Source organism: Mobula hypostoma, chromosome 8 (genome assembly GCF_963921235.1).
Source record: "Mobula hypostoma chromosome 8, sMobHyp1.1, whole genome shotgun sequence".
Lineage (NCBI taxonomy): Eukaryota > Metazoa > Chordata > Chondrichthyes > Myliobatiformes > Myliobatidae > Mobula > Mobula hypostoma.
The window spans coordinates 138725603-138751311 of NC_086104.1; the positions used below are offsets into that span (position 1 = coordinate 138725603).

At 46.0% G+C, this 25709-nt stretch overlaps 1 protein-coding gene across 1 annotated transcript; it reads left to right on the forward strand.

The window, feature by feature from the left end:
* Window positions 1-297: 297 nt before the first annotated feature.
* LOC134351221 (matrix metalloproteinase-21-like) lies at window positions 298-22766 on the forward strand. Its single transcript, XM_063057328.1, has 7 exons — window positions 298-581; window positions 1497-2169; window positions 8036-8175; window positions 12954-13095; window positions 15393-15650; window positions 18356-18528; window positions 22470-22766. Exons 1-7 carry the CDS (start codon window positions 438-440, stop codon window positions 22764-22766), a joined length of 1827 nt encoding a protein of 608 aa, XP_062913398.1. The 5' UTR covers window positions 298-437.
* Window positions 22767-25709: the final 2943 nt, after the last annotated feature.

Sequence of the window (25709 nt, forward strand, 5' to 3'; positions counted from 1 at the left end):
TACCTTGTTGCCTTGTCGTGTTAAGTGTCTATCCTCTCATGTTTCATGGCCCCTTGTGGCTTGCTATTTTGAGGTTTATTATTAAAGTCATCGCCCACCGCTAGACCATTTCAGCTGCTGTGCATTTGGGTCAAGCCTTTGCCCCATTTGCTGACATATGGCACCTATTAATATTGAAATGCAGGGAATGCAGCAGGCAATTTGCTTGTATAATTCAAGTCTTTTATCATAATGCAACTGGAAAGAACTATTTAAGAAAATTAATGCACTTTCCAGGTATAATGCTTCTCTCTGTTCTTTCCTTGCAAAGATGACCTGACTGAAAGATGTTCTGTTCGCCTGAATATTGAAGGGGTGGAGTCAAGCATGAAGGTTGCAACATAAGGAGTCACAAACAGGAGCCCCTCACTGCATTGCTCCCATCTCTCGAGGGTGACATGAACCGTCTTGTGGTCTCCCTGGTCACTGCTTGGACGCTCTGCAGCTCAGCCAGCTCGGAAAGAATCTTTCATTCCCGAGACCGTTCCGATATCAGAGTGGCCCACCGGGCAATCCCCATCTCTGGGGAGAGTTCGGCACAGGTAAAACGTACAGGCTGAAACAGAACAAAGACAAAATCTGTGGTAATCAAGGTCTCTAGCCTCTTAAGCACTGAATGCATGCTGCAGCTAGAGTTAATATATGTTACAGTATGAGTTTTTGTTGAAGTTTTGTTGACTGATTTTCGGTCGTTTCAATGGATTGCAATAAATAATAAAAGGAATAGTTTAGTTGTAATCCACCAAAATCAGCCGGAATTCTGAAACAAAAACAGAAAATGCTGGAGAACGTTACCAGGATGCTGCCTACATGAGAAGGTATGAGGTCAGATAAAGTTGGATTGCTTTCTTTGGAGCGTTAGAAGCTGAAAGGGAGAACTGAATGAAGTTTATAAACTTGAGAGAGGAATACTCGGGATCTTCTCCACAGCCTAGAAATATCAAGAGGTTGAGGACATACATTTACCGTAAATTGAGAGAGGGAAAGTTTAAAGGAGATGTGTGTGTGTTGGGGGGGTGGTGGAAGTTTTTCACACAGAGAGTGGGAGGTGCTTTGAGTCTGCTGCTAAGGGGAAGTAATGGAAGTGGATACAACAGTGGTGTTTGAGAGCCAGTTAGACAGTCACAGGTACATACAAGGAATGGAGGGATGTGAATCATGTTTGGGCAGTAGAGATGTAGTTTAATTCGGCAGTGCGGACTCTGTGGGTTAAGGGGCCTGTTCCTGTGCTGGATTGTTCTATGTTCTAATTCAGCAGGTCAGACAGCATCCGTGGATGGAGAAACAGTTAGCGTTTCATCTGTTCTCTCTTTCTCAGTTCTCAGGAATGGCCTTTGGACTGAAACACTAATTGTTTCTCTCTTTCCACGCTTGCGACTTGGCCTGCTGAGTGTTTACAGTGTTTTCTCTCTTTATCTTCAAGCATTAACCAACATTCTCCTCTCTGCCCCAATTAGAAGTTCCTCACCAGGTATGGATGGATGCAGCCTGTTAACTGGGAGGATGCTTCGCAGCAAGTTGCGGCTGCAGCCGCAGATGAAGATCCAACTCCGCCGGACCAGATGAGCACCGCTGGAGAAGACATTGAGGTCCTGCATCAGATGGAGCCATTGTCAAACCAAGGCACTGACAGCCCGGCTTTTATTGAGGCATTGAAAGAGTTTCAAGAAAGCAATGGGCTGTCGGTTACTGGTGTTGTGGATGCACACACCAGGGAGGCAATGAACGCACCAAGATGTGGAGTACCAGACCAGAAGACCCCACCTCATGCCCCAGCGTCCCCTCACACCACAGACAGGATCAGCCAGGCAGCTGAGAGCAGAGCCAACCTGACCGGAAGCAAACTTGTCCGCAGGAAACGGTTTCTGCACCGCTTCTTTCATGGCCGGAGGTCCAGAGGGAGGCGTACGGAGGTTGCCGACGGCAACATTTCTCGCCTGGTCTTTGGCAAGCGGAGGTTGAAGTGGCGGCTGCTGAGCGAGGGTTATAGCTCTCAAATGTCGGTGACCGAGCAGCGAGCAGCCATCAGGCTGGCCTTCAGGCTCTGGAGCGAGGTCACACCCATAGACTTCGAGGAGGATCTGAGGTCCTCAGTCAGTGCTGTGGACATCACGCTGGGATTTGGAACAGGTAATGGGGTCAATGGGTCTCTTCTGATCTCTTATTGGAACTAACGGAATGGGATTACGTAGGATTAGGGAACTGAAGGTTGGGGTGGATTTGATGAGCTAAAGGTCACAACCTTCCCCACCACTGAGGACATTTTCAAAGGTGGGACTCAAGAAGGCATTGTCTATGATTAAGGACCCTCACCATCCAGGACATGCCCTCTTCTCATTACTTCCATCAAAGAGCCGGTACAGGAGCCTGAAGACCCACACTCAACGCTCTAGGAACAGCTTTTTCCCCTCCACCATCAGATTTCTGATCAGTTCATGAGCTCATGAATATTACCACACTATACCCCTATTTGCATTATCTATTTATCTTTTGTAACTTTATGATAATTCTTATGTCTTGTGTTGTACTGCTGCCACAAAACAACACATTTCACGACATATATTATGATAGTTTAACCTGATTCTGATTCAAATTTTGACTCATTGACTTTATCTGGCAAATATAACTATGAACTATTAGGCTGCATGTAACCAGCATGTATAACTTTACCCACCTCAACACTGAACGAATTCCAGAACCTATTGACTCACTTTCAAGGACTCTGCAACACGTTCTCAGTATTATTTACAGTATTTATTTATTGTTATTATTTTCTGTCTTTGCATAGTTTGTTTTCTTTTGTACATTGACTGTTTGTCAGTCTTTGTGTGTAGTTCTTCATTGATTCTATTGTATTTCTTTGTTCTACTGTGAAATCCTGCAAGAAAATAAATATCATGGTTGTATATGGTGACATATGTGTACTTAGATAATAAATTTATTTTGACTTTGAAGTTTGAACGGAGACCAGTATTACTCCAGAAGTCTTTGCTTTACTGTGGCAGAAGTTGTTCTGGCCAAGGAGAACTTTGCACCAATGAAACATCAGGAAGAACAAAGCTACCGTTTTCAGTCCCCATCATGAACTTCCATCGCTAGCTACCAACTCCATCTTGCTCGTTGGCATCTGTGTCAAACAAAACCAGACCATTCCAAGAAATGGTATCCTGACTCTGATATGAATGTTGTTGCATGTGCTCAGGCCAAGACCAAGACCAATGTGGTCATGGTGTGAATATATGTAAGTTATGGTCTATCTCTGCCACATCACCTGCTTCTGCTCCTCTGCTGCTGAACACATTATGCCTTTGTTACCTTCATACTTCAAACATGTTCCAGAGCATTCTATTCACATTAAATTCAAATACAATAACTCTACTAAATCTTACCCAGTCCCCATGACATCTGAACTTCTTCCCGACCCGTGACCGCTGACCCTCTCACCTCTCCTCCCTCTCTGGTTTCCTGTCCCACTTCTGCTTACGAGTCACGTCGGTGTGAAAACTCTCAGCTTTGCCCCCTGATCCCTCCCTGGCCACACCCCTCCCTCTTTCACTCACACCTTCCAACCCTGAACCTCTCTGAGCTCCTCCATTTCTGGTCTTTTGATCATTCCCAATTTTCATCTCTCACCAGTGTATGTTGTGCCTGCATCAGCCAGGAATCTAAGTTCTGGACTCCCCTCAAACCCCTCTGCTCCTTGGCCTCTCTTTCCTCCCATTAAGCACTCGCCCAAAGCTCCCTCTTTAACTAAGCTTTGGGTTTTCTGCTCAAGGATTCCCTCCTTGATTTCGTTCCTATGAATTGTTCTGTTGTGTCGGAAGTGCTATATAAATGGAAGCTAGTGTCTGACATAAAATGGTGGCCAGGAAAGGTGTTAGTAAGCCCCGACACCAATCCAGGATTTGTGCATCTTGTGATTGTTTACACCCAGTGGCCACCTTATTAACTACCTCCTGTACCTAATAAAGTGACCATTGAGTGTATCTACAATGTCTTCTGCTGCTGTAGCAAGTTTCGACATGTTGTGCATTCAGAGATGCTCTTCTGCACACCTCTGTTGTAATGAGTGGTTATTTGAGTTACTGTCGCCTTCCTGTCAGCTTGAACTGTCTGGCCATTCTCAAAGTTTTAGGTAACATTACATATATGTCACTATATACAACCATGGGATTTGTTTTCTTGGGGGCAGGCACAGTACATCCAAGGATCAATGAAAGACCACACCCGACAGGACAGACACACAGCAGGACGTGAAAAAGACAACAAACTGCACTAATACAAAAGAAAAGAAATAATAATCATAATAATAAATAAATAAGCAATAAATATCAAGAACATGAGTTGAAGAGTCATTGAAAGTGAGACCACAGGTTGTGGGAAACATTCTGTGATGGGGTGAGTGACGTTGAGTGAAGTTATCCCCAGTTGTTCCAGAGCCTGATGGTTGAGGGATAGTAACTGTTCCTGAACCTGGTGGTGTAGGTCCTGAGGCTCCTGCACCTTCTTCTTGATGGCAGCAGCGAGAAGAGAGTATGTCCTGGGTGGTGGGGGTCCTTGACGATCGATGCTGTTTTCCTGTGACAGTGCTCTGTGTAGATGCGATTCTCCTCTGACCTCGCTCATTAACGAGGCGTTTTCACCCACAGAACTGCCAGTCACTGAATGATTTTTTTCCCCCTCTATTCTCTGTAAACTGTTGTGAAAATCCCAGGGCATCAGCAGTGTCTGAGATATTGATGCCACCCAGCAACAACAATCATTCCACGGTCAAAGTCACTTCGATCACATTTCTTCCCCATTCTGGTGTTTGGGTCTGAACAACAAGTGAACCTCTTGACCATGTCTGCATGCTTTTATGCATTGAGTTGCTGATACGTGATTGGTTGATTAGATATTTGCATTAACCAGCAGGTGTACCTCATAAAGTGGCCACTGACTATATGTCTTGATCATTTTCCATTAATTCCTAATACTTTATTGTACACAGTTGACTTGATATCTTTATAAATGCAAACTAATTGGTTCTGCTGCAGTCTGTAAACTCATTTGCTGGGCATCTTTTAGAAAACTCCATCGCACACCTTTCTCTCTTTATGACCTTTATTACTCAATGTTTAAGAGTTTGAGAGCTGAGCCTGACGTGCTGCTTAACCACAGGTGAGGCAGGGATGATGGGGTGGGGGGGCGGGTGACTGGGTCAGGGATCACAGGGGTTGAATAGGTCAAAGGTCACAGCATGGGGAGCAGTTCAGATTCATGGAGACTGAGCAGGACTTGGTGGTGCAGGCAGCAAATTTGAATTTAAAGTGAACAGAGTGCAGGTGTTTGTGGTCTGGAGTATGGAGGTAACAGAAGCGTAAGGTAATCAGTAGCCGAGAAGCAGAGGCAGGTGGCCTTGGTCTTGTGCGTACACACAACATCCAACTCAGGGTCACGATTTTCGCTGTATGTTTCGATAAATGAAATCTGAAGCTGAGCTCTGGTGCTCAGTACTCATCTAAAATATGGCAGCCCTAAAAAACCTAGTCATCTCTGCAGCAATAAAAATTTTAACAAGCTACTCTTCTCATCTGATTGATATCCTTTTCTCAGGGGTCTGTCTGTCTTTACTGGGCTCAAGGGAGTCTTAACTCTTTCATTTGGAAATATTGTCCCAGATTTTCAGCTGTAATGATGGTAAAACTATGATTATCTCCTTGATTTTACCTTAAAGTTAGCACCAGCAGCCTAATTATTACCTCAGGATGCAGAGCAACCTTACAGATACTTGCAGACCCCTCCCGCAAGACCAATGGGAATTAACGGAACTAATGCCAACTCATGAAAATCTTACTCAAGTTATATGAAGCTTCACTGTTGTTGAACGCCTTCGTGTCACGAGTGAATCATAATTACACTATCCATAGGGCTTTCGTGGTAAGATACGGAATTAGATTGCCAGGCCTTTCTTCGAGGCTGCCCAGGTTGGGACCCGGCCGGAATCGAACTCAGGACCACCTACCTCAGGGTCCGGTACCGATGCCACTACGCCACCGGCTAGCCCTCTAGATCGCGATAAGTGATCAGCAAATTACTTGGCTCGAGAGTTAATTTCGTGAGTGAATCGCGGGCGCCACGGTAGCGTGGTGGTTAGCGCGACACTATTGCAGCTCAGGACATCGGTGTTCCGAGTTCAATTCTGACTGCACCTGTAAGGGGTTAACTGGTCATTGTAACTTGCCCTGTGATTAGGCTAGGGTTAAATAAATGGGTTCCTGGGCGGAGCTGCTTGTTGGGCCGGGAGGGTAGTTCCATGCTGAATCTCTAAAATAAAAGATCCTCATAAATAGGGGCCATGGTAGTGCAACAGTTAACTCAATGCCTTACAGCACCAGCTCTAAGATTGGGGTTCGATTCCCACCACAGCCTGTAAGGTGTTTGTATGTTCTACCTGTGAGCGTGTGGGTTTCCTCTGGGTTGTCTTATTCTTTTCCACAATCCAAAAGATGTATGGTTAAGGATAGTGAGTTGTGGGCATGCTATGACAAACAGCTTCAAGTTCCTCGGCATCCACATCACTGAGGACCTCGTGGTCTGTACACACCAGCTGTGTGCCTCTTTCACCACAGACGGTTGAGGAAGTTTGGTATGGGCCGCCAAATCCTAGGGGCACAATTGAGAGCATCCTGACTGGCTGCATCACTGCCTGGTATGGGAACTGTACCTCCCATAATTGCAGGACTCTGCAGAGAGTGCTGCGGACAGCCCAGCACATTTGTAGTTGTGAACTTCCTATGATTCAGGACATTTACAAGGATAGGTGTGTAAAAAAGGGCCCAAAGGATCATTGGGGACCTGAGCCATCCTAACCACAAACTGTTCCAGCTGCTACCATCTGGGAAGTGGTTATGCAGCATAAAAGCCAAGACCAGCTTCTTCCACCAGGCCATCTGACTGATGAACTCACGCTGATCTGAGTGTACTCTATATTACATTGACTGTTCTATTTATTATAAATTATTATAAATTACTATGATTACACATTGCACATTTAGATGGAGATGTAACATAAAGATTTTTACTCCTCATGTTATGTGAAGGATGTAAGAAATAAAGTCAACTCAATGATGGTTCCAGAAGCATTTCACTGTATGTTTCAATGTACATGTGGCAAATGAAGATAATCTTTGGGGTGGCACATTAGTATAAAGCTATTATGGTGCCAGTCACCCGGGTTCAATTCCACCACTGCCCGTAAGTAGTTTGTACGTGCTCCCTGTACTTGTTCCCACATTTCAAAGACATACGGGTCAATAGGTCAGTAGGTCAGTTGGTCACATGGGTGTAGTTGGAGCCACACGGGCTTGTTGGGCTGGGAGGGCCTGATACTGTGCTGTATCTCGAAATAAATAATTTTGTTTCGGGACTTAGAGGAAAAATGACAAAAAAAAACCCAGCAATGATATCTCAACGTGTCAACCAGATGTTTCAGAAGGGGTTGGAGAGATACACAGGACAATTGGAATAGGACTTGGCCATTTCAATATAACCACGGCTGATCTGCCCCAGTACTCATCTCCTTACTCCCAAAAGATGTCCTGTGAATGAACTTACACATCACTGCAAAGAAAAACCACATTTATCAGGATACTTCAGCCATTATTTTTCAGTTTGAAACTTTTCTCCAAGTGAGGTTAAACAGCAAACTTCAAAAAGCCGTTTGAAACATGACAGAACGATGAGAGAGAGAGCGAGAAAAAGGTTGAGAGAAAGATTAAGAAAGAGAGAGAAAGAAATGATTGAGAGGGAGGGGATGGTGGTGAGAGAGAGAGGGTGAGGGAGAAAGAGAGGGAAAGAGAGAATGGTACAGAGATGGAGAGGGAGAGACAGAGAGAGGAAAGAGAGAGGAGAGAGAGGGAGAAAGATGGAAAGAGAGAGTGGAGAGAGAGAGAGAGGAGAAGAGAGACAGAGAGAGAAAGAAAGAAATATTTTAAACTGTCCTTTGTTTCCTCAGGACGCCACTTAGGCTGTTCCCAGGCATTTGATGGGGCTGGCCAGGAGGTGGCGCACTCGTGGCAGAATGGAGTCATCCACTTTGACGACGACGAGCATTTCACTGCTGCCAACAGCAACCAGGGCATCAATCTGCTGAGGGTGAGCTGCTGGAGGATCAGTCTCTGGGGTGGAGTACTGTGCGTGGAAGGGGAAAGAGGAGGGTCGGGCAGAGAAGGGATAGAAGCAAAACCGAAAGCAAGAGTGAGCCAGCAGTATTGCTGTATTCAGCGTGACAGTGACAGTGTCCACAGTGATGAACAGTCGTGGTTCCATTCAGTCCGTGATGGCCAACTGAGCAGAACGCCTGGAATGGGTGATGGACGAAAAAAGGTTAAGGGTGAGGTGCAATCATTCTGCAGCCTCACAGAGAGAAGGTCGGGGATTACAACCGATTACAGTCACAGTGCCCAGTCTGACATTTAATCCACAACCAGTCTCTTTAAAACAAGCTATTTGAAGTGTGCCGTGTGCAAATTGCCTGTTGTAAGATATTGGAGCAGAATTAGGCCATTTGGCCCATCGAGTCTGCTGCGCCATTCGATCATGGTTGATCATTTTCCTCTCAACCCCATTCTCCTGCCTTCTCCCTGTAACCTTCAACACCCTGACTTATCAAGAATCTGTCAGCCTTAGCCTTAAATACACTAAATGACCTGGCCTCCACAGCGACCTGTGGCATCAAATTCCACAAATTCTCTACCTTCTGGCTCAAGAAATACCTCCTCATCTCTGTTCCAAATGGACATCCCTCTATTCTAAGGTTGTGCCTCCTGGTCCTAGACTCCCCCACTACAGGAAACATCCCCTCCACATCCACTCCATCATTGAAAGGTTTCAATGAGATTCCCCTCGTTCTTCTGAATTCCAGCGAATACAGGTCCACAGCCATCAAACACTCCTCATACCATAAGCATTTCAATCCCAGAATCATTTTCATGACCTTCCTTTGAACCCTCTCCAATGTCAGCACATCCCTTCTTAGATAAAGGGCCCAAAACAGCTCACAATACTCCAAGTGAGGCCTCACCGGTGCCTTACAAAGCCTCATTACATCCTTGTTTTTATATTCTAGTCCTTTCAAAATGAAGACTGACATTGCATTTGCCTTCCTCACCAGCAATTCAACCTGCAAATAACCTTTAGGGAATCATGCAGAAAGACTCCAAAGCCCCTTTGCACCTCAGATTTTTGAACTTTCTCCCCATTTAGAAAATGGAATACACTTTTATTCATTCTACCAAACACTTACCGACACTGTATTCCATCTGTCACTTCTTTGCCCATTCTTCCAATCTGTCTAAGTTCTTCTGCACCTTCCTAATTCACTCACTGGCCACTTTATTAAGTACAGGAGTAGAACCTGGTGTAGTCTTCAGCTGCTGTAGCCCATCCACTTAAATGTTCGATGTGTTGTGCAGTGAGAGGTGTTCTTCACACTCTGTTGTAACACGTGGTTATTTGCACTACTGTCACCTCCTTGTCAGCTTGGAACAGTCTGACAATTTTCCTCTGACCTCTCATTTACAAGGTGTTTTCACCCACAGCAATGCTGTTCACTGGATGTTTTTTGCTTCTTGCACAATTCTCTGTAAAACTCTAGAGACTGTTGTGCATGAAAATCCCAGGAGATCAGCAGTTGCTGAGTTACTCAAATCACCCCGTCTGGCACCAACAATCTTTGAATTGTCAGTGTCACTTAAATCACATTTCTTCCCCTTTCTGATTTTTGGTCTGAACAACAACTGAACCTGTTGACCATGTCTGCATGCTTTTGTGCGTTGAATTGCTGTTACATGATTGGTTGATTAGAAATTTGCATTAATGAGCAGGTTATCTCATAAAGTAGACACTGAGTGTACATAGAACACAGAAACTTAGAAATCTACAGCACATTACAGGCCCTTAGGCCCACAATGTTGTGCCAACCATGTAACCTACTCTAGAAACTGCCTAGAATTTCCCTACCACATAGCCGTCTATTTTTCTAAGCTCCATGTACCTAAGAGTTTCTTAAAAGACCTTATTGTATCTGCCTCCACCACCATCGCTGGCAGTGCATTCCACACACCCACCACTCTCTGTGAAAAACTTACCTCTGAAATTCCTTCTGTACCTGCTTCCAAGCACCTTAAAACTATGCCCCCTCATGTTAGCCTCCGCCCTGGGAAAAAGCCTCTGGCTATCCACACGATCAATGCCTCTCATCACCTCATATCTACACTTATAAATACTTTGTAATATACCAATGTGCATCATAAAGGGGACGTGAAAGATGCTGTTTAAATACCTTTAGTGTTAAATGGAGAGCTGGAGAAGTTTGGGTTTCCTCTTTAGGAATAGAAGATGAGTTTTCCCACTGCCTTGGCATATTGACCCAATCCTCAAAGATCAGAGGCAACTGAGGTGGAATTACAGTGAAACTCCAATAACCTGCTTTCTGATTCTTCAGGAATCCTGACACAGTGGCGTTTGGCTCAGTGGGAAATGTTTCCCGCAATCCCTTCAAGCAGTTGTGGCTGTACTTCCCAGACTCCCTTTAACACAGTTGTCCACAACCTGGGCTCCGTGGAGCTTAGGGGACTGAAGGGTGATCCTACAGAGATGTATAAGTCATGAGGGCCATTGATGGGGTAAATGTACCTAATCTTTTTCCCAGGGCAAGTGAGCAGTGAACTAGAGAGTATAGGTTTAAGGTGAGGGGGATATATTTAATGGAGATTTAAAGAATTAAAGATTTAAATGCTTCTATTTCCTCATGAGATTAAAGAAATTTGACACTTCCTTCTTGAACTTTACCAATTTTTATCAGCACACCACAGAGATCATTCTTTCTGGATGAATAAAGACTCAGTATGGCACCTGCTCTGTCTGGGGCTGCAACAAATAGGAGAGAGTTATGGACACAGTTTACCACATCATGGATGCCAGCCTCCCCTCCACGGACTCTGTCTACACTTCTCACTGCCTCAGCAAAGCAGCCAACGTAATCAAAGACCCAACCCACCCCGGACATTCTCTCTTCTCTCCTATCCCATCAGGCAGGAGGTACAAAAGCCTGAAAAGACATACCACTAGGGTCAAGGACAGCTTCTACCCTGCTGTTTCAGGACTTTTCATCTCAAAGTCTACCTCGTTATAACCTTTCATCTTACTGTTACCGGCACTGCACTTTCTCTGTAGCTGAAACACTTCATTCTGCAGTCTTTTATTGATCTCCCTGGCTCTGCCTCCATGCACTGTGTGACGAATAGATCTGTATGGACAGTATGCAGGACAACTTTTTCACTGTAGTTGGTACAATAATAAACTGATTCCAATTCCAATTTAAAAGGCATTTGAATAAGTACCGTGGATAGGAAAAGTTTAGATCAGTGGTTCCCAACTTTTTTATGCCATTACGAATACCATTAAGCAAGGGGTCTGTTAGGAACCCCTGGTTTAGAAGGATATAGGTCAAACATAGAAACATAGAAAACCTACAGCACAATACAGGCCCTTCGGCCCACAAAGCTGAGCCGAACATATCCTTACCTTAGAAATTACCTAGGGTTACCCATTGCCCTCTATTTTTCTAAGCTCCAAGTACCTCTCCAGGAGTCTCTTAAAAGGCCCTATCGTATCCGCCTCCATCACTGTCACCAGCAGCCCATTCCATGCACTCACCACTCTCTGCATAAAAAAACTTACCCCTGACATCTCCTCTGTACCTACTTCCAAGTGTTGTGGGCACGTGGCCAAGTGGTTAAGACATTGGACTGGTGACCTGAAGGTCATGAGTTCGAGCCCCAGCCGAGGCCAACGTGTTGTGTCCTTGAGCAAGGCACTTAACCACACATTGCTCTGCAACGACTAAGCTGTATGGGTCTTAATGCCCTTCCCTTGGACAACATTGGTGTTGTGGAAAGGGGAGACTTGCAGCATGGGCAACTGCTGGTCTTCCATACAACCTTGCCCAGGCCTGGGTCCTGGAGAGTGAAGACTTCCCAAGACTAACGGATGCCTTTATTTATTTATTTATTTATTTACTTCCAAGCAGCTTAAAACTGTGACCTCTCGTGCTAGCCATTTCAGCCTGACTATCCACAGGATCAATGCCTCTCATCATCTTATACGCCTCCATCAGGTCACCTCTCATCCTCCGTCGCTCCAAGGAGAAAAGGTCGAGCTCACTCAACCTATTCTCATAAGATATGCTCCCCAATCCAGGCAACATCCTTGTAAATCTCCTCTTCACCCTTCCTATGGTTTCCACATCCTTCCTGTAGTGAGGCGACCAGAACTGAGCACAGTACTCCAATATTACCTATTGCAGAGGTAATAGCTGCTACATTACCTCTGGGCTCCTAAGCTCAATCCCGCGGTTGATGAAGGCCAATGCACCGTATGCTTTCTTAACCACAAAGTCAACTTGCGGAGCGGCTTTGAGTGTCTTACGGACTCGGACCCAAAGGTCCCTCTGATCTTCCACACTGCCAAGAGTAGGCTTAGGTGGGCACTTTAGTCCATGTGGACAAGTTTGGCTGAAAGGCCTGATTCCATGATCTGTGACTTGAAGGAAGATATTTGATAGCTGGACAGGTGAAGTGGTTACCATCAGCAGAACAAGGGAGAAAGACGCAACAGTAACTCATGAAAGAGAATTGATAATGCCTGAAGGGACTATCAATTCTCTTTCACGAGTTACTGTTGCGTCTTTCTCCCTTGTTCTGCTGATGGTAACCACTTCACCTGTCCAGCTATCAAATATCTTCCTTCAAGTCACAGATCATGGACTTGACCTCTGGCTTTGAATCGCTCCCTTGCTTGTTGAACAATGCCCTGGTTCTCGGTCTAAGTCCCAGCGCGAGGTGGAATTCTGCTGCCATTTGTTGTTTCAGGTGGCAGTGCATGAGGTTGGCCATGTCCTGGGCTTGCCTCACATGTTCACCAGGGGGTCCGTGATGCAGCCCAACTACAGTGCAGAGGGCAGAGACACAGAGCTGGCTGGGACTGACAGGAAAGCCATCCAGCAGCTGTACGGTAAGCCATCTTGTTCACTGACGGGAACTCATGCACTGGAAACTTGCTTCTGAGTTACTTTAGACCTCAAGACATAGGAACAGAATTAGGCCATTCAGCCCATCGAATCTGCTCCACCTTTCCATCATGGCTGGTACATTTTCCCCCTCAACCTCATTCTCCTGCCTTCTCCCGGTAACCTTTGACACCCTTATTAAACAAGAACCTATCAGCCTCTGCTTTAAATACACCCAATTACTTGGTCTCCACAGCTGCCCGTGGCAATGAATTCAACAGATTCACCAATCTCTAGCTTTAAAAAAATCCTCCTCATCTCTGTCTAAAACTCAAAGATGACCACAACCTTGCATGCCTCAATGATCTGGAGAACTATGTTGGCTGGAGTCAGGGCTTTATCCTTTGACTCCTGATAGGGTCACCCATGCTAAACAGGTCAAAGGGTAGAGGCCAGACTAAGAGTGGCCCACCGGTCCTCCAGGTTCAGGGGTTCAACTCAGGACTAACAACCCTGACTGGCAAAACAAAACTGTTGGGGTAACAGCAATGAAGAATCCTTCTATATCTGTGTATGACGGTATTCCTGAGTCGCCACCCAGAACTTGCATGACTGACAGTGGCGAAAACCGAGCTACTGACACGAGGAAGGAAGCCATGAACACCCCTAGAGATGGAGGACCTTCATTGCTGCCCTAAACACCGGTGGTGTAACAGACAGTAAGTAGTCTATCCTAATGGGACGTCCATCTATTCTGAGTCTGTGCCCTCTAATCCTAGACTCCCCCACTGATGGAAGCATCCTCTTTACATCCACTCTCCCTGGGCCTCTCAATCCTCCAAGTGGTTGTTGAAGCACAGAATGTCCTTGTGATGGAGGAGGTGGACTGCAGCCTTGTGTTGAAGGTGCTTCCACAATGGAATCCGGCGACAGGGCGAGCAGTGTACCTGCTTCACAGCTCCAGAGATCCAGGTTCGATCCTGACCCCTGGAGATGTCTGTGTGGAGTCTGCACGTTCTCCCTGTGACTGCATGGGTAACCTGGATGCGCGGTTCCCTCCCACATCACAAGGACGTACTGGCTGGTAGGTTAATAGTCTGTTGTAAATTACTCCACGTACACTGGGGTGACAAAAGAATTCGGGAGGGTGTGAACGGGTGTGTGAGAGAATAGATTATGGCAGAAGTACCCAACCTTTATGCCATGGACCTGTACCATTAACCGAGGGGTCTGTGGACCCCAGCTTGGCAACCCCTGTATTACGGGGAAGTGTGAGCCACTGACTCCATCTGATTATTTCCTTAGGATATAAAGGAGCCTACTTTGCCCCATTGACTCCTCACTGGCTTACAGACAACCCAGTTCCTCCGCTAATTTTTCCAGTAACCTCTGCTCCCCGCATTCCCATCTTCTCCTGGTTCTGCCACTGTACACCCCAGCATCAATTTACAGTGGCAGATTAACCTACCAACCCTACGTCTTTGAGATGTGGGAGGAAACCAGTGCAGCTAGGGTCACTGGGAGAACGTACGGACTCCTCTTCCACTCACCGGAGGCCATATTGAACTGGAGTCACGAGTGGTGCAGTGCTAGCCAGAGCACACGGGAGCACGTCCCGCACATCTTTAAGACAAAAGCTGAAATAAACAAGCTAATTAATTAGGTGCTGCCCAGGGTGATTTGAGTATCTCAGAAACTGCTGATCTCCTGGGATTTTGACGCACAACAGACTCTGGAGTTTACAAAGATTGGTGCCAAAAACAAAAAAAAAATCCAGCGAGTGGCTGTTCTGTGAGCGAAAACATCGTGTTAAATCCGCTCCCTGGATTTTTTCTGTTTTTGCCACCATTCTTTGTAAACTCCAGAGTCTGTTGTGCGGCAAAATCCCAGGAGATCAGCAGTTTCTGAGATACTCAAATCACCCTGGGCGGCAGCTAATTAATTAGCTTGTTTATTTCGGCTTTTATCTTAAAGGTGCGTGGGGCGCGCTCCCGTGCACTCCGGCCAGCACTGCACCCCTGGGGGGGTCACTGCTAGCTGTGCTGACACGATGGGCTGAATGGCCTTCTTTGCTGTTATAAGAAAACGTGTCATAATGTTGTAAGGGGATAGAAATGGTCTTGGGGTGTTGGTGGCTTCAGTGGAACCAAGCAGAGAAAAGGGGAGGAGATCAGGACATCAGTGAACATACTCCACCAGTCTCTGAGGATGAACATCTCACGTCTCCTGGTGACATTTATCAGGGCGAATGTCTGTCCTTTCCTGAGACTTTCACCACTCACCTTTTCCCCTCTGTGACCAGGCGTATGCGAGGGGCCATTCGACACTGTCTTCGACTGGGTCCGACGGGAGAGGGGCCCGGATGGCAAACTGGTCGTTGCCTTTAACACGTACTTCTTCCGAGACAGTTGGTACTGGATGTACGAGAACCGTAACAACCGGACCCGGTACGGAGACCCGCTGCCCATCTGCACTGGCTGGCATGGCATCCCCAGGGCGGGCATTGATGCCTTCGTGCACGTCTGCACGTGGTCCAAGGATGCCTCCTACTTTTTCAAAGGTAGTGGATGCGACAGTTTGTGTAATATCTTTTGTGCTGGAAAACTTCCCAAGTCACTTCACAGAGCACCATCTGTATGAAATGCAGTGATGAGCCTCACGTGGAAACAATAATTTAGTTTGGAGAGGTAGGTTTGAAGGAGGAAAATGTAATAAAGAAACATTGAGATGGACTGACAGAAACATATACCAGGGAAACAGACACAAGATTCTGCAGAAACTGGAAACCTCAAGCAACACACACAGAGTGTTGGAGGAACCCAGCACCTATGGAGAGAAAAGAACAGGTGACATTTTGAGCAGAGACCATTCCTCAAGACCTTTACCAAGAAAACAGTCCCTTCAGCGTACTGATATAGTGCTGACAACCTTTACACCAGGTGAATGATTCTTGGTTAGTAAGGGCATCAAAGGTTATGGGGAAAAGGCAGGAGAATGGAGTTGAAAGGGATAATAAGTTAGCCATGATGGAATGACAGAGCAGACTTGATGGGCTGAATGGCCTAATTTTGCTCCTATGGCTTCTGCTCATGGAATGGGACTAACTAGTTAAGAAGCTCGGTCAGCATGGATGAGTCGGGCCACAGGGGCTGTTTCTGTGCTGAATTGCTCTGTGTTCGGGAGAAAGATCAGCTCGGGGCCCAGGTAGCTGAGGCACTGCCTCCAGCTGCGGAGGGACTAAATTCAGGGGTTTAGAAGAGGGCAGAGAGGCCAGGGGGCTGTGAAATGTGATCACTAGGGATCAACGCCAGACAAAGGTTTGAAAACGATGAATATTTAGAAACAGCGTGACGCTTAACTGATAGCAGGAGTAATCGATGACCTTGGGGATGCTGCATAAGGAGGGTTTGTATAGCATTAGGGGACAGCAAAGTTATTTTTTCCACCTCCTTTTTTCTTCTCCCCGCCCCTTCCTTCTTATTTCATTCTCCTTCTGGCCTCTTACCTCTTCTCCTCACCTGCCTATCACCTCCCCTGGTGTCCCTCTTTCTTCCCTTTCTCCTATGACCCACTCTCCTCTCCTATCAGATTCCTTCTTCTCCAGCCCTTTACCTTCCCCACCCACCTGGCTTCACCTACCACCTTCTAGCTTGTCCACCTAACCTTCTCCCCCACTTTTATATCCTGGTAGCTTCCCCATTCCTTACCAGCCCTGATGAAGGGTCTTTGCCCGAAACCGTGACTGTTCTTTCACTTCCATAGATGCCGTCTCACCTGCTGAGTTCTTCCAGCATCTTGTGCTTCTGTCACCCCTTTAACCAAAAGTATAACATGGTGGGTATGTCAGTTTATTTGGGCATTAACAGTGCGGAAAAGTTTGGAGAAACTTCTCTCATATTCAGTGGTTTAAGTCAGGCTATGCTGAGAACCAACTCAGCATCTGTGTTTGTTATTTTCAAAAATAACTAAAGAAGTTTTCAGTGTTCTTTGATGTGTCTGATCTTGCCCCTGACCAATTATTGTACTTCAAAATAGAGTTTTTAATCACTCAGGAGTAACCCAGTTTTAAATTATTTAAAGTGAATAAGATGCAGACTATTCACAAAATGCCAGAGGAACTCAGCAGTTCAGGCAGCATCTAGATTTAGATTTTGAAAACACTCAGTCCTCTTTTATTGTCATTTAGAAATGCATACATGCATTAAGAAATGATACAATGTTTCTCCGGAGAGATAGCACAGAAAACAGGACAAACCAAAGACTAACACTGACAGAACCACATATTATAACATATAGTTACAGCAGTGCAAAGCAATACCATAATTTGATGAAGAACAAACCATGGGCACGGTAAAAAAAAGTCTCAAAGTCCCCGAGTCGATCGACTCCCGAGTCCCCGATAGCAGGTGGCAAAAGGGAGAAACTCCCTGCCATAAACCTCCAGGCACCGTCAACTTGCCGATGCCTTGGAAGCAGCCGACCACAGCCGACACTGAGTCCGTCCGTCCGAAAACTTCGAACTTCCGACCAGCCTCTCCGATACAGCCTCCCGAGCGCCATCCTCTGCCGAGCGCCTACAACCCCGCCCCGGCCGCTGAAACACGCAAAGCCAAGGATTTCGGGGCCTTCAGCTCTGGAGATTCTGGTTGCCACACAGTAGCAGCAGCAGCAGCGAAGTGGGCATTTCAGAAGTTTTCCAGATGTTCCTCCGTGCTCTCACGTCCGTCTCCATCAAATCAGAATTGTGCACAGTCCCCTACCTGACAGACAACAGACATCATCACCGAAGTGGCCGCGTGCGCTGCCGTCACACCGCCATCTTCTCCTCCCTCCATTAACAGGAATAATCAACTTACATTTTGTTCGAGACCCTTCATCACCCTTCCTCTGAATGTGTTGCTCTGGATTTCCAATATCTGCAGAATCCCTTGTGTTTATGCAGAACTAGTTCTTAGTTGTATTGGGGAGCAGTTATCACTTGTTAACACACAAGCACACACAGACCCAGACACAGACACACACAATGCTGGAGGATCTCAGCAGGTCAGGCAGCATCTATGGAGGGGTATGAACAGACAATGCTTCAGACCGAGGCCCTTCATCAGGACTCATCGCCAGGCTATTGCATGCTGTGATTATACTCATTGCAATCTGCCTCCCATATGTAGAACTTGGCTTCCATCCCTATCTCTTTGCCCTCATATGCTTCATGTGTACAGTACACACACACACACACCCTTAAACCTCCCTTCATGTGTTCGACAGGAACTCAGTACTGGAGGTATGACAATGTAAATGATCGGGCCTACACACAGGACCCACACGGTGTGAGTTATCCCAGGCTCATCTCCAGTGGATTCCCTGGCATCACCGGTCCGATTAATGCAGCCTTCTTCGACAGACGTGACCAGGGTATTTACTTCTTCAAGGACAACATGGTGAGCATTACTTCGTTACCTTACTGAAGTTACCCTTTCTCTCTCCACTTTCTGTCAATGGAAACTGGCTGTGACACAGATGGGTGTTTACCAGATTGCAAAAACCTATTAAAACTAATTAAATTGATACTACCGTCTGCAAGGGTTTCCTGCAAATTCCTGTATTACACAGCAGCCGAATTAATTCTGAACCTACTGGTACTCCTAATTCTTGGAAGTACATTAACAATGATTCATTTCTTTGTCACACTTCAAGCATTAACACTGACATCCATAATAAACAACTGGATGTTCTGATTTGTAAAATTGTTGGTGCATGTCTGGCTCGGGGAGAATTAATCCATCAATTACAAAGGAAACAACCATTCTGTGAATGGCCCAAATAATAAAACAACATAGAGTTGACTGGAATAGTCCAGACTGCTACTCTTGTACAGGGAATGTTGTGCTTTCAAAGGTGAAATCTTTCAAATAAGACATTAGTCTCATGCTTGTTTTTCTGAGTCAGATGGGTTTATGATCCCAAGGTATTATTGTGAAGAGATCCTGGGCAATGTTTATTTTGCAAGAAAAGGGAGATACAACGCATGTCCATCCATCCCTTCCCTTTCACCGTCCAGGGCCCCAGGTGAAGCAGCCACTCACCTGAACTTCTGCCAGTCTAGTGGACTGCAGATTGTGTGCTCAGTGCAGTCCCCACAACAAAGGAGATCGCTTTGCGGGGCACCTGCTTTGAGTCCGCAAGGGTGACCCTGAGCTTCTGGTTACCTGTCACTCGAGTTCCCTGCCCCCTCCCACAATGACCTTTCTGTACGTGGCCTCCTTCACTGTTGCAACGAAGTCCAACGCAAGCTTAATAAACAGCACCTCAACTTTAGTCTGGGCACACAGCAGCCGTCAGGCCTCAGAACTGAATTCTCCAACTTCAGGTCGCCACTTTCTTTCTGCTTCTATCAGAACTGGCCATTTCTGCCCATCATCCACCTCCGAATAAGTGTCATCCCTCTCTGATTTCAGCCCAGTTTGAGTCTTTCCAGTACTATAGTCCGACGAGATAGGCATCTGCCTCAGCTCTGCTGTTACCAACACAGGACAGACATAAAAGCAAAACCTGGTTCAAAACTGCCACATTAACCCATTTGGTCTCACCCCATCAGAGATATTCCCTATGTTCTACCTCACCTTCTCTGGTAAGACTGTGGTGCGCTTAGATGCAGTAGCTTCTACAGGGTCAACCAAAGATGATGGTGTCTTTTGTAAATGAATGTTCTACGAATGCAAGATCCTGCTGGACATTAAGAACTTGAAATACTGCTGGTCTACTCCATCAGCAAATTGCTTGTGGCGGGGAAACTGACAGAGCTGGACGTGGTGCACACCGAGATGCTGTCTGCGACAGAGAGGCTTCAGTGCATGTAGCAGTCTAACCGGACTGATCGTCTTAGTTGCTTTTCTTGTGATCTCAAAACTCTGCTGGACAATAGTGATGTGGCATACTGCAAGTGCAACTCATTGGTCTATTGGCGAATGGCTGGGTGTGGATGGCAAGGGAGCTTCATGACCTCAGTCATAGTGAGAACTGGGCCTCAAGCTGCGAACACGAGGAAATCTGCAGATGCTGGAATTTCAAGCAACACACATAAAAGTTGCTGGTGGCAGCATCTATAGGAAGAGGTATAGTTGACGTTTTGGGTCGAGACCCTTCATCAGGACTAACGGAAAGAAGAGCTAGTAAGAGATTTGAAAGTGGGAGGGGGAGGGGGAGATCCAGTGATAGGGGAAGACAGGAGGGGGAGGGATGGAGCCAAGAGCTGGACAGTTGATTGGCAAAAGGGATATGAGAGGATCATGGGATGGGAGGCCTAGGGACCTGTTTGCAGCCGCAGAGGGAGAGGTGTTGGTGTCAGGTGCTCTACCGGAGTGCCAGAGGTGGTGTGGCGTGGCGTCCATGCTAGAGTTGGAGCTGCTCCCAGTGGTTGCTCAGCAGCGGGGAAAGTGTATTGTGTTTGACTGCAGACTGCTGCAACATTCATGGACTCGGGGACTTGGACTATTTTCTTTTGTGTGACTGTATTTTACTGCTATCTTATACAGTATGTCCCTTGTACTGTGTATGACTGTTGGTATCTTGTTTTGTACCTTGGCCCCAGGTTAATGATGCTTCGTTTGACTGTATTCATGGGTATTCATATACGGTAGAATGACAATTAAACTTGAACCTTCTCCACGGCTCAAAGCTAACTGTTTTTCCTCTTTATCAATTCTGAAGAGGGGTCTCTGATCTAAAACATTAACTGGCTCTTTTTCTACAGATACTGCCTGACCTGTTGAGTGTTCCCAGCATTTTCTGTTTTAATTTCAGATTTCCAGCACCTGCATTTGTTTTTCTGTTTTTCAGTCACTAAACAGACTGCTGGACATTACCGCATTACATTGTTGTGTGCAAAGTGGCTGCCTTGTTTCCCACACTACAACACTGACCATAAGCCATAGGGGCAGAATCAGGCTATGCACCCCATCGGCTATGCTCTTCATTTCAATCATGGCTGATCTAGTTGACCTCTCAACCTCGCTCTCCTGTCTTCTCCCTGTAACCTTTGATGCCCTTACTTATCAAAACCTACCAACCTCTGCTTTAAGCAATGATGTGGCCTCCACAACTGCCTGTGGCAATGAATTCCATAGATTCACCCCTCTCTGGCTAAAGAAATTCCTCCTCATCTCTGCTCTAAAGGGACTTCCTTGTACTTTGAGGACGTTCCCTCTGTCCTAGACTCCCCCACTACTGGAAACATCCTTTCAATGTCCTATCTCAGCCTTTCAATGAGGCCCTCCCCTCATTCTTCAAAACTCCAGCAAGTACAGGCCCAGAGCCATCAAACATTCCTCATACGTTAACCCATTCGTTCCCAGGATCATTCTCATGATCCTCCTCTGATGCCAGCACGCCTTTGAGATCAATGAAGTTATCGATCTAGCTCTATATCTATCTATCTCTTTATCTTTTCTTAGACAAGGGGCCCTAAGCTGTTCACAGCCAACCACACTTTAGTTCGAAATGCCTGGGGATATTCTGAAAGGAATGAAAATGTAATCAGTGTACGTAAATGCAAGTCTCTCCTTTCAACAGCCAATGGTAATCTAAACAATTCCCGGAAAGAGTAATTTGGTCAAAGCACCACATGAGCACAAGAGAAATTGTTCTGCACTGGGGCTTCCATTGACTCCTGGCTGGTGACCATTCAGTACAGTTGCTGGTATCTGATGAGTTCAAGTTAATGATGGAACTTAATCAGCATCACTGGTTCGCAAAGCCAGAAATCACGGAGATGAATTATGTTTCTTCTGAAGGAAAGTATGAAGCTTCGACTTTTATTCAAATCGAAATTAAACAACAACTCAGCAAAGGGCTGGTTAGTACCTGCCTATTACCTGCTGGGTATGCCCTCCTACTCTGCAGGTTACAACTCATACTGTCCTTTCATTGGAGACAGAAGAGTCTGCAGATACTGGAATCTGAAACAACATACAAGATGCTGGATGAACCCAGCAGGTCAGGCAGCATCTGTGGAGGGAAATGGACAGTTGGCATTTTGGGCTGAGACACTCTATAGTCTTTTGTCTTTTTTTTGGTCATGTTCTCATCCTATAACTGCTTCCATTCACTTACTATCCTGATATTTTTGTTTACCACTATCGTTCTGCTCGCCCCAGTTTTACCCCATCAGACACATCCCCCCTCCCCACCCTCCCTGCAGCTAAAAATCTTCTTTTCTCTGGGTGGCTCTGACCAAGCGTTTTTGACCTGAAATATTAGCTGTGTTTCTCTTCCCACAGAGGTGATCTGACCTGGGGTATATTTCCTGCATTTTCCATTTTTTTTTCTCTGTCATCGTCAATAGAAATCTTTTCAGATCTCCACCGTGCTCTGGTTCCAACAGGTCACCGCATTTAATGTCAACACTAACCTGAGGGTCCCCGGATTCCCGAAAAGGATCATTGACGTCTTCCCACCTGTGGACCCGGGAGATCATCCATTGGGCAACCTGGACGCGGTGTATTATTCCTACACCCACCGGGCCATCTTCTTCTTCAAGGGCGTTTACTTCTGGAGGGTGATAAACAGGCGTGACCGGCTAATCAACCCCGGCCTACCCTACAATGGCCTCTGGCCCAAGAAGAAAGTCAGTGAGCAGTGGCTGGATATCTGCAACGTGCACACGTCTACCCTGACGTGAAGCTGGAGACCCGCTCTGCTAGGACAGCATTGGAGAAAGATGGTGTGAAGAGAGACAGAGGGAAGGATGAGCTATAATTCTTACATTTCCACTCCTGAACAACAGCACCAGGAGAAGATCTCCCTGAGCACTTTATACTTTTGAACTTCATGGAGTGAAGGGAGCGTCTGACCAGTGTTCTGTTGCTCAGAACTCACAAGGCTTTGGTATGAAGTCTGTTATCCCTGGAGATGCCTCTAGTAGAATATTACAACAAAATTCATATATAATTTTTGAGTTTCTCACCATTGAATGACTCTTACTTCCCCACTAATGTCCCAATAATTGTAACTTGAGTTTGCACCCTGCTGGAGTTCACTGTCTGTTCCTTGCTATGAGTTAGAAGGGCCATTTTATTGTACTAGTAGGCAGGCTACCCTGCTGGAATCCTTTTGACCCTCACGTCTGGTCATATACTCTCCCTCTATGTATTACTAAAACTAGTACAGTTTTGTGTAACTCAACACATTTTACAAACCTAGTGTTTCTCAGTAACCTAATTAATTGGCTTGTGTCTGTTTCTCAGTAACAGAAGGTCATGCTCTAAAATTGTCAAATCAGCTTCCTGTTGATTGCAATTTCCTGGTAAACATTTACGCTTACCAGATCTGTTGTGTATTGCCGGTTTCGCTGCACTGGTCTCCTGGTCTCGCTCTCATTTATTCATTTACACCCAGAACGTTCAGTAAAACACAACTCCTTGTTGTGGCAGCAGCCACTTTCCAAATGAAGCTGCAGATGAGGATTGAGAACATTACAACAGAGAATAGCATGACTCCCAGTAACAATGTTGATGGCATACTATCCCAAGGTTGCTTTAAGAGCAAGAATGCATTCAGAAAATTACAGTCAAGTTCAAAGTAAATTTGTTATTAAAGTACATATATGTCACCATATACAACCCTGAGATCCATTTTCTTGCGGGCATTCTTCTTCTTTGGCTGTCCATTGATTTCAATGTTGACTGAGGCAAGGTTGTATAGAAGACCGGCAGTTGCCCATGCTGCAAGTCTCCCCTCTCCACGCCACCGATGTTGTCCAAGGGAAGGGCATTAGGACCCATACAGCTTGGCACCGGTGTCGTCGCAGAGCAATGTGTGGTTAACTGCCTTGCTCAAGGACACAACACGCTCCCTCAGCTGAGGCTCGAACTAGCGACCTTCAGATCACTAGACCAACGCCTTAACCACTTGGCCACACGCCAACACATTAAATACAAAGAAACACAGCAGAATCAGTGAAAGACCCCACACAACAAGGCAGACAAACAACCAATATGCAAGAGACAAGAAGTAGTGCAATACAAAAAGGAAACAAAAACAAACAAAATAATAATATTAAGTAAGCAATAAATATCGAGAGCATGAGACGAAGAGTCGCGAGTCCTTTGGTTGGAAAGGTGCTACCTTACATCCGAGGCTCACACTAACTCCATGCTAGTTTGAAAAAAAATTAAAGTGCTCATGATTCTTTTTTAATCATAGCAATTTCAACCGATGATGGCTGTTTGTATCGTGACATTGTGTTGTTTTGTTATAGTTGTGCACAGAATGCATTGAATAAAGGCACCACCCAATACATTGGGGGGGGGGTGGGGAGAAGCTCAGCAGTTCAGGCAGCATCTATGGAGGGAAACGATGTTTCAGGTCAAGACCCGTCATCTGGACTGAAAGGGAGGGGAGGTGGTGAAGGGGACAGGGAGGGGTGGACTGATAGCTGGCAAGCGATAGGTGGGTCCAGGTGAGAAGGGGTGATAGACAGATGGAGGAGAGGAGAGTGGGAATCACGACGGGTTGGGAGGTGATAGGTGGAGACGACAAAGGGGAGAAGATGATGGAAAATGACAGGAAAAGAAGGCGGGGCATGGAATCAAATAAGGAAGATGGGGCAGGCTGATGGAAACAATGGGGAAGAACATCCAGTGGAAGGTGTGGGCGACGGGCTGAACAAAACTGAACAATGGGCTGCTGGGGTGGGAGTCAGAGGTAGAGGATTAGATAAGGACAAAGAGAAAAGTGTCAGAGCAGGTGCAGTTTACCTAAACTTGTAGAACTCAGTGTTTGAACTGGTACAAATCTCCAGTTTAGACAGGTGGTTACGTATAATCTCACTTTATACACCACGTGTGTGGGCATGTGGCCAAATGGTTAAGGCACTGGACTAGCAACCAGAAGGTCGTGAGTTCGAGCCCCAACCGAGGGAACGTGTTGTGTCCTTGAGCAAGGCACTTAATCACACATTGCTCTGCGACGACACTGGTGCCAAGCTGTATGGGTCCTAATGCCCTTCCCTTGGACAACATTGGTGTCGTGGGAAGGGGAGACTTGCAGCATGGGCAACAGCTGGTCTTCCATACAACCTTGAAGACTTTCCAGGCGCAGATCTATGGTCTCGCAAGACTAACAGATGTCTTTACTACATCATGAATAATGTGCAATGTCTGGGTAAGGGAGTCTGCTTGACCTTTGCTGTCCAGAACAATATTCCTCGGAGGGACAGTTACTGGGACTGAGGGAGTTTGGATAATGGGGTGATGTGAAAATCTGGGATTGTTCCTGCTGAAGTAAAAAATGATAAGGGAAAATTTATGGAAGTTCTCAAAATAGGAAGGGCTTCTGTGGGAACAGTGAAGGAAATCTGTTGTAACAGGAGGGTCTGTAATCAGAGGCCAGTGACGTTCAATTTCTGCCATTCAATTTCTTTTCTGCTCCCTCTTGAGCAAGGGTACATTAACCCATTATGCAGGACCACGTTCTTCTTTCCCTCTCTGTGTGTGTTAGATCTGCTGATTCTGACTGGCCCTCCTCACCCCCCCACCGCCAACCTGTAAAGGGGGAAGAGCGTTTATACACTTAGTCCAACAAAATTCAGAACATCAGCATTAAAATTCCTCCTAACCTTTCC

Bases quoted from the DNA above. Each gene is read 5' to 3' on its own strand.
- LOC134351221 (XM_063057328.1), top strand. From the start codon at position 438: ATGAACCGTCTTGTGGTCTCCCTGGTCACTGCTTGGACGCTCTGCAGC. The intron at 8,176-12,953 runs GTGAGCTGCTGG...TTGTTGTTTCAG, and splicing joins AGGGCATCAATCTGCTGAGG to GTGGCAGTGCATGAGGTTGG. The intron at 15,651-18,355 runs GTAGTGGATGCG...TGTGTTCGACAG, and splicing joins TGCCTCCTACTTTTTCAAAG to GAACTCAGTACTGGAGGTAT.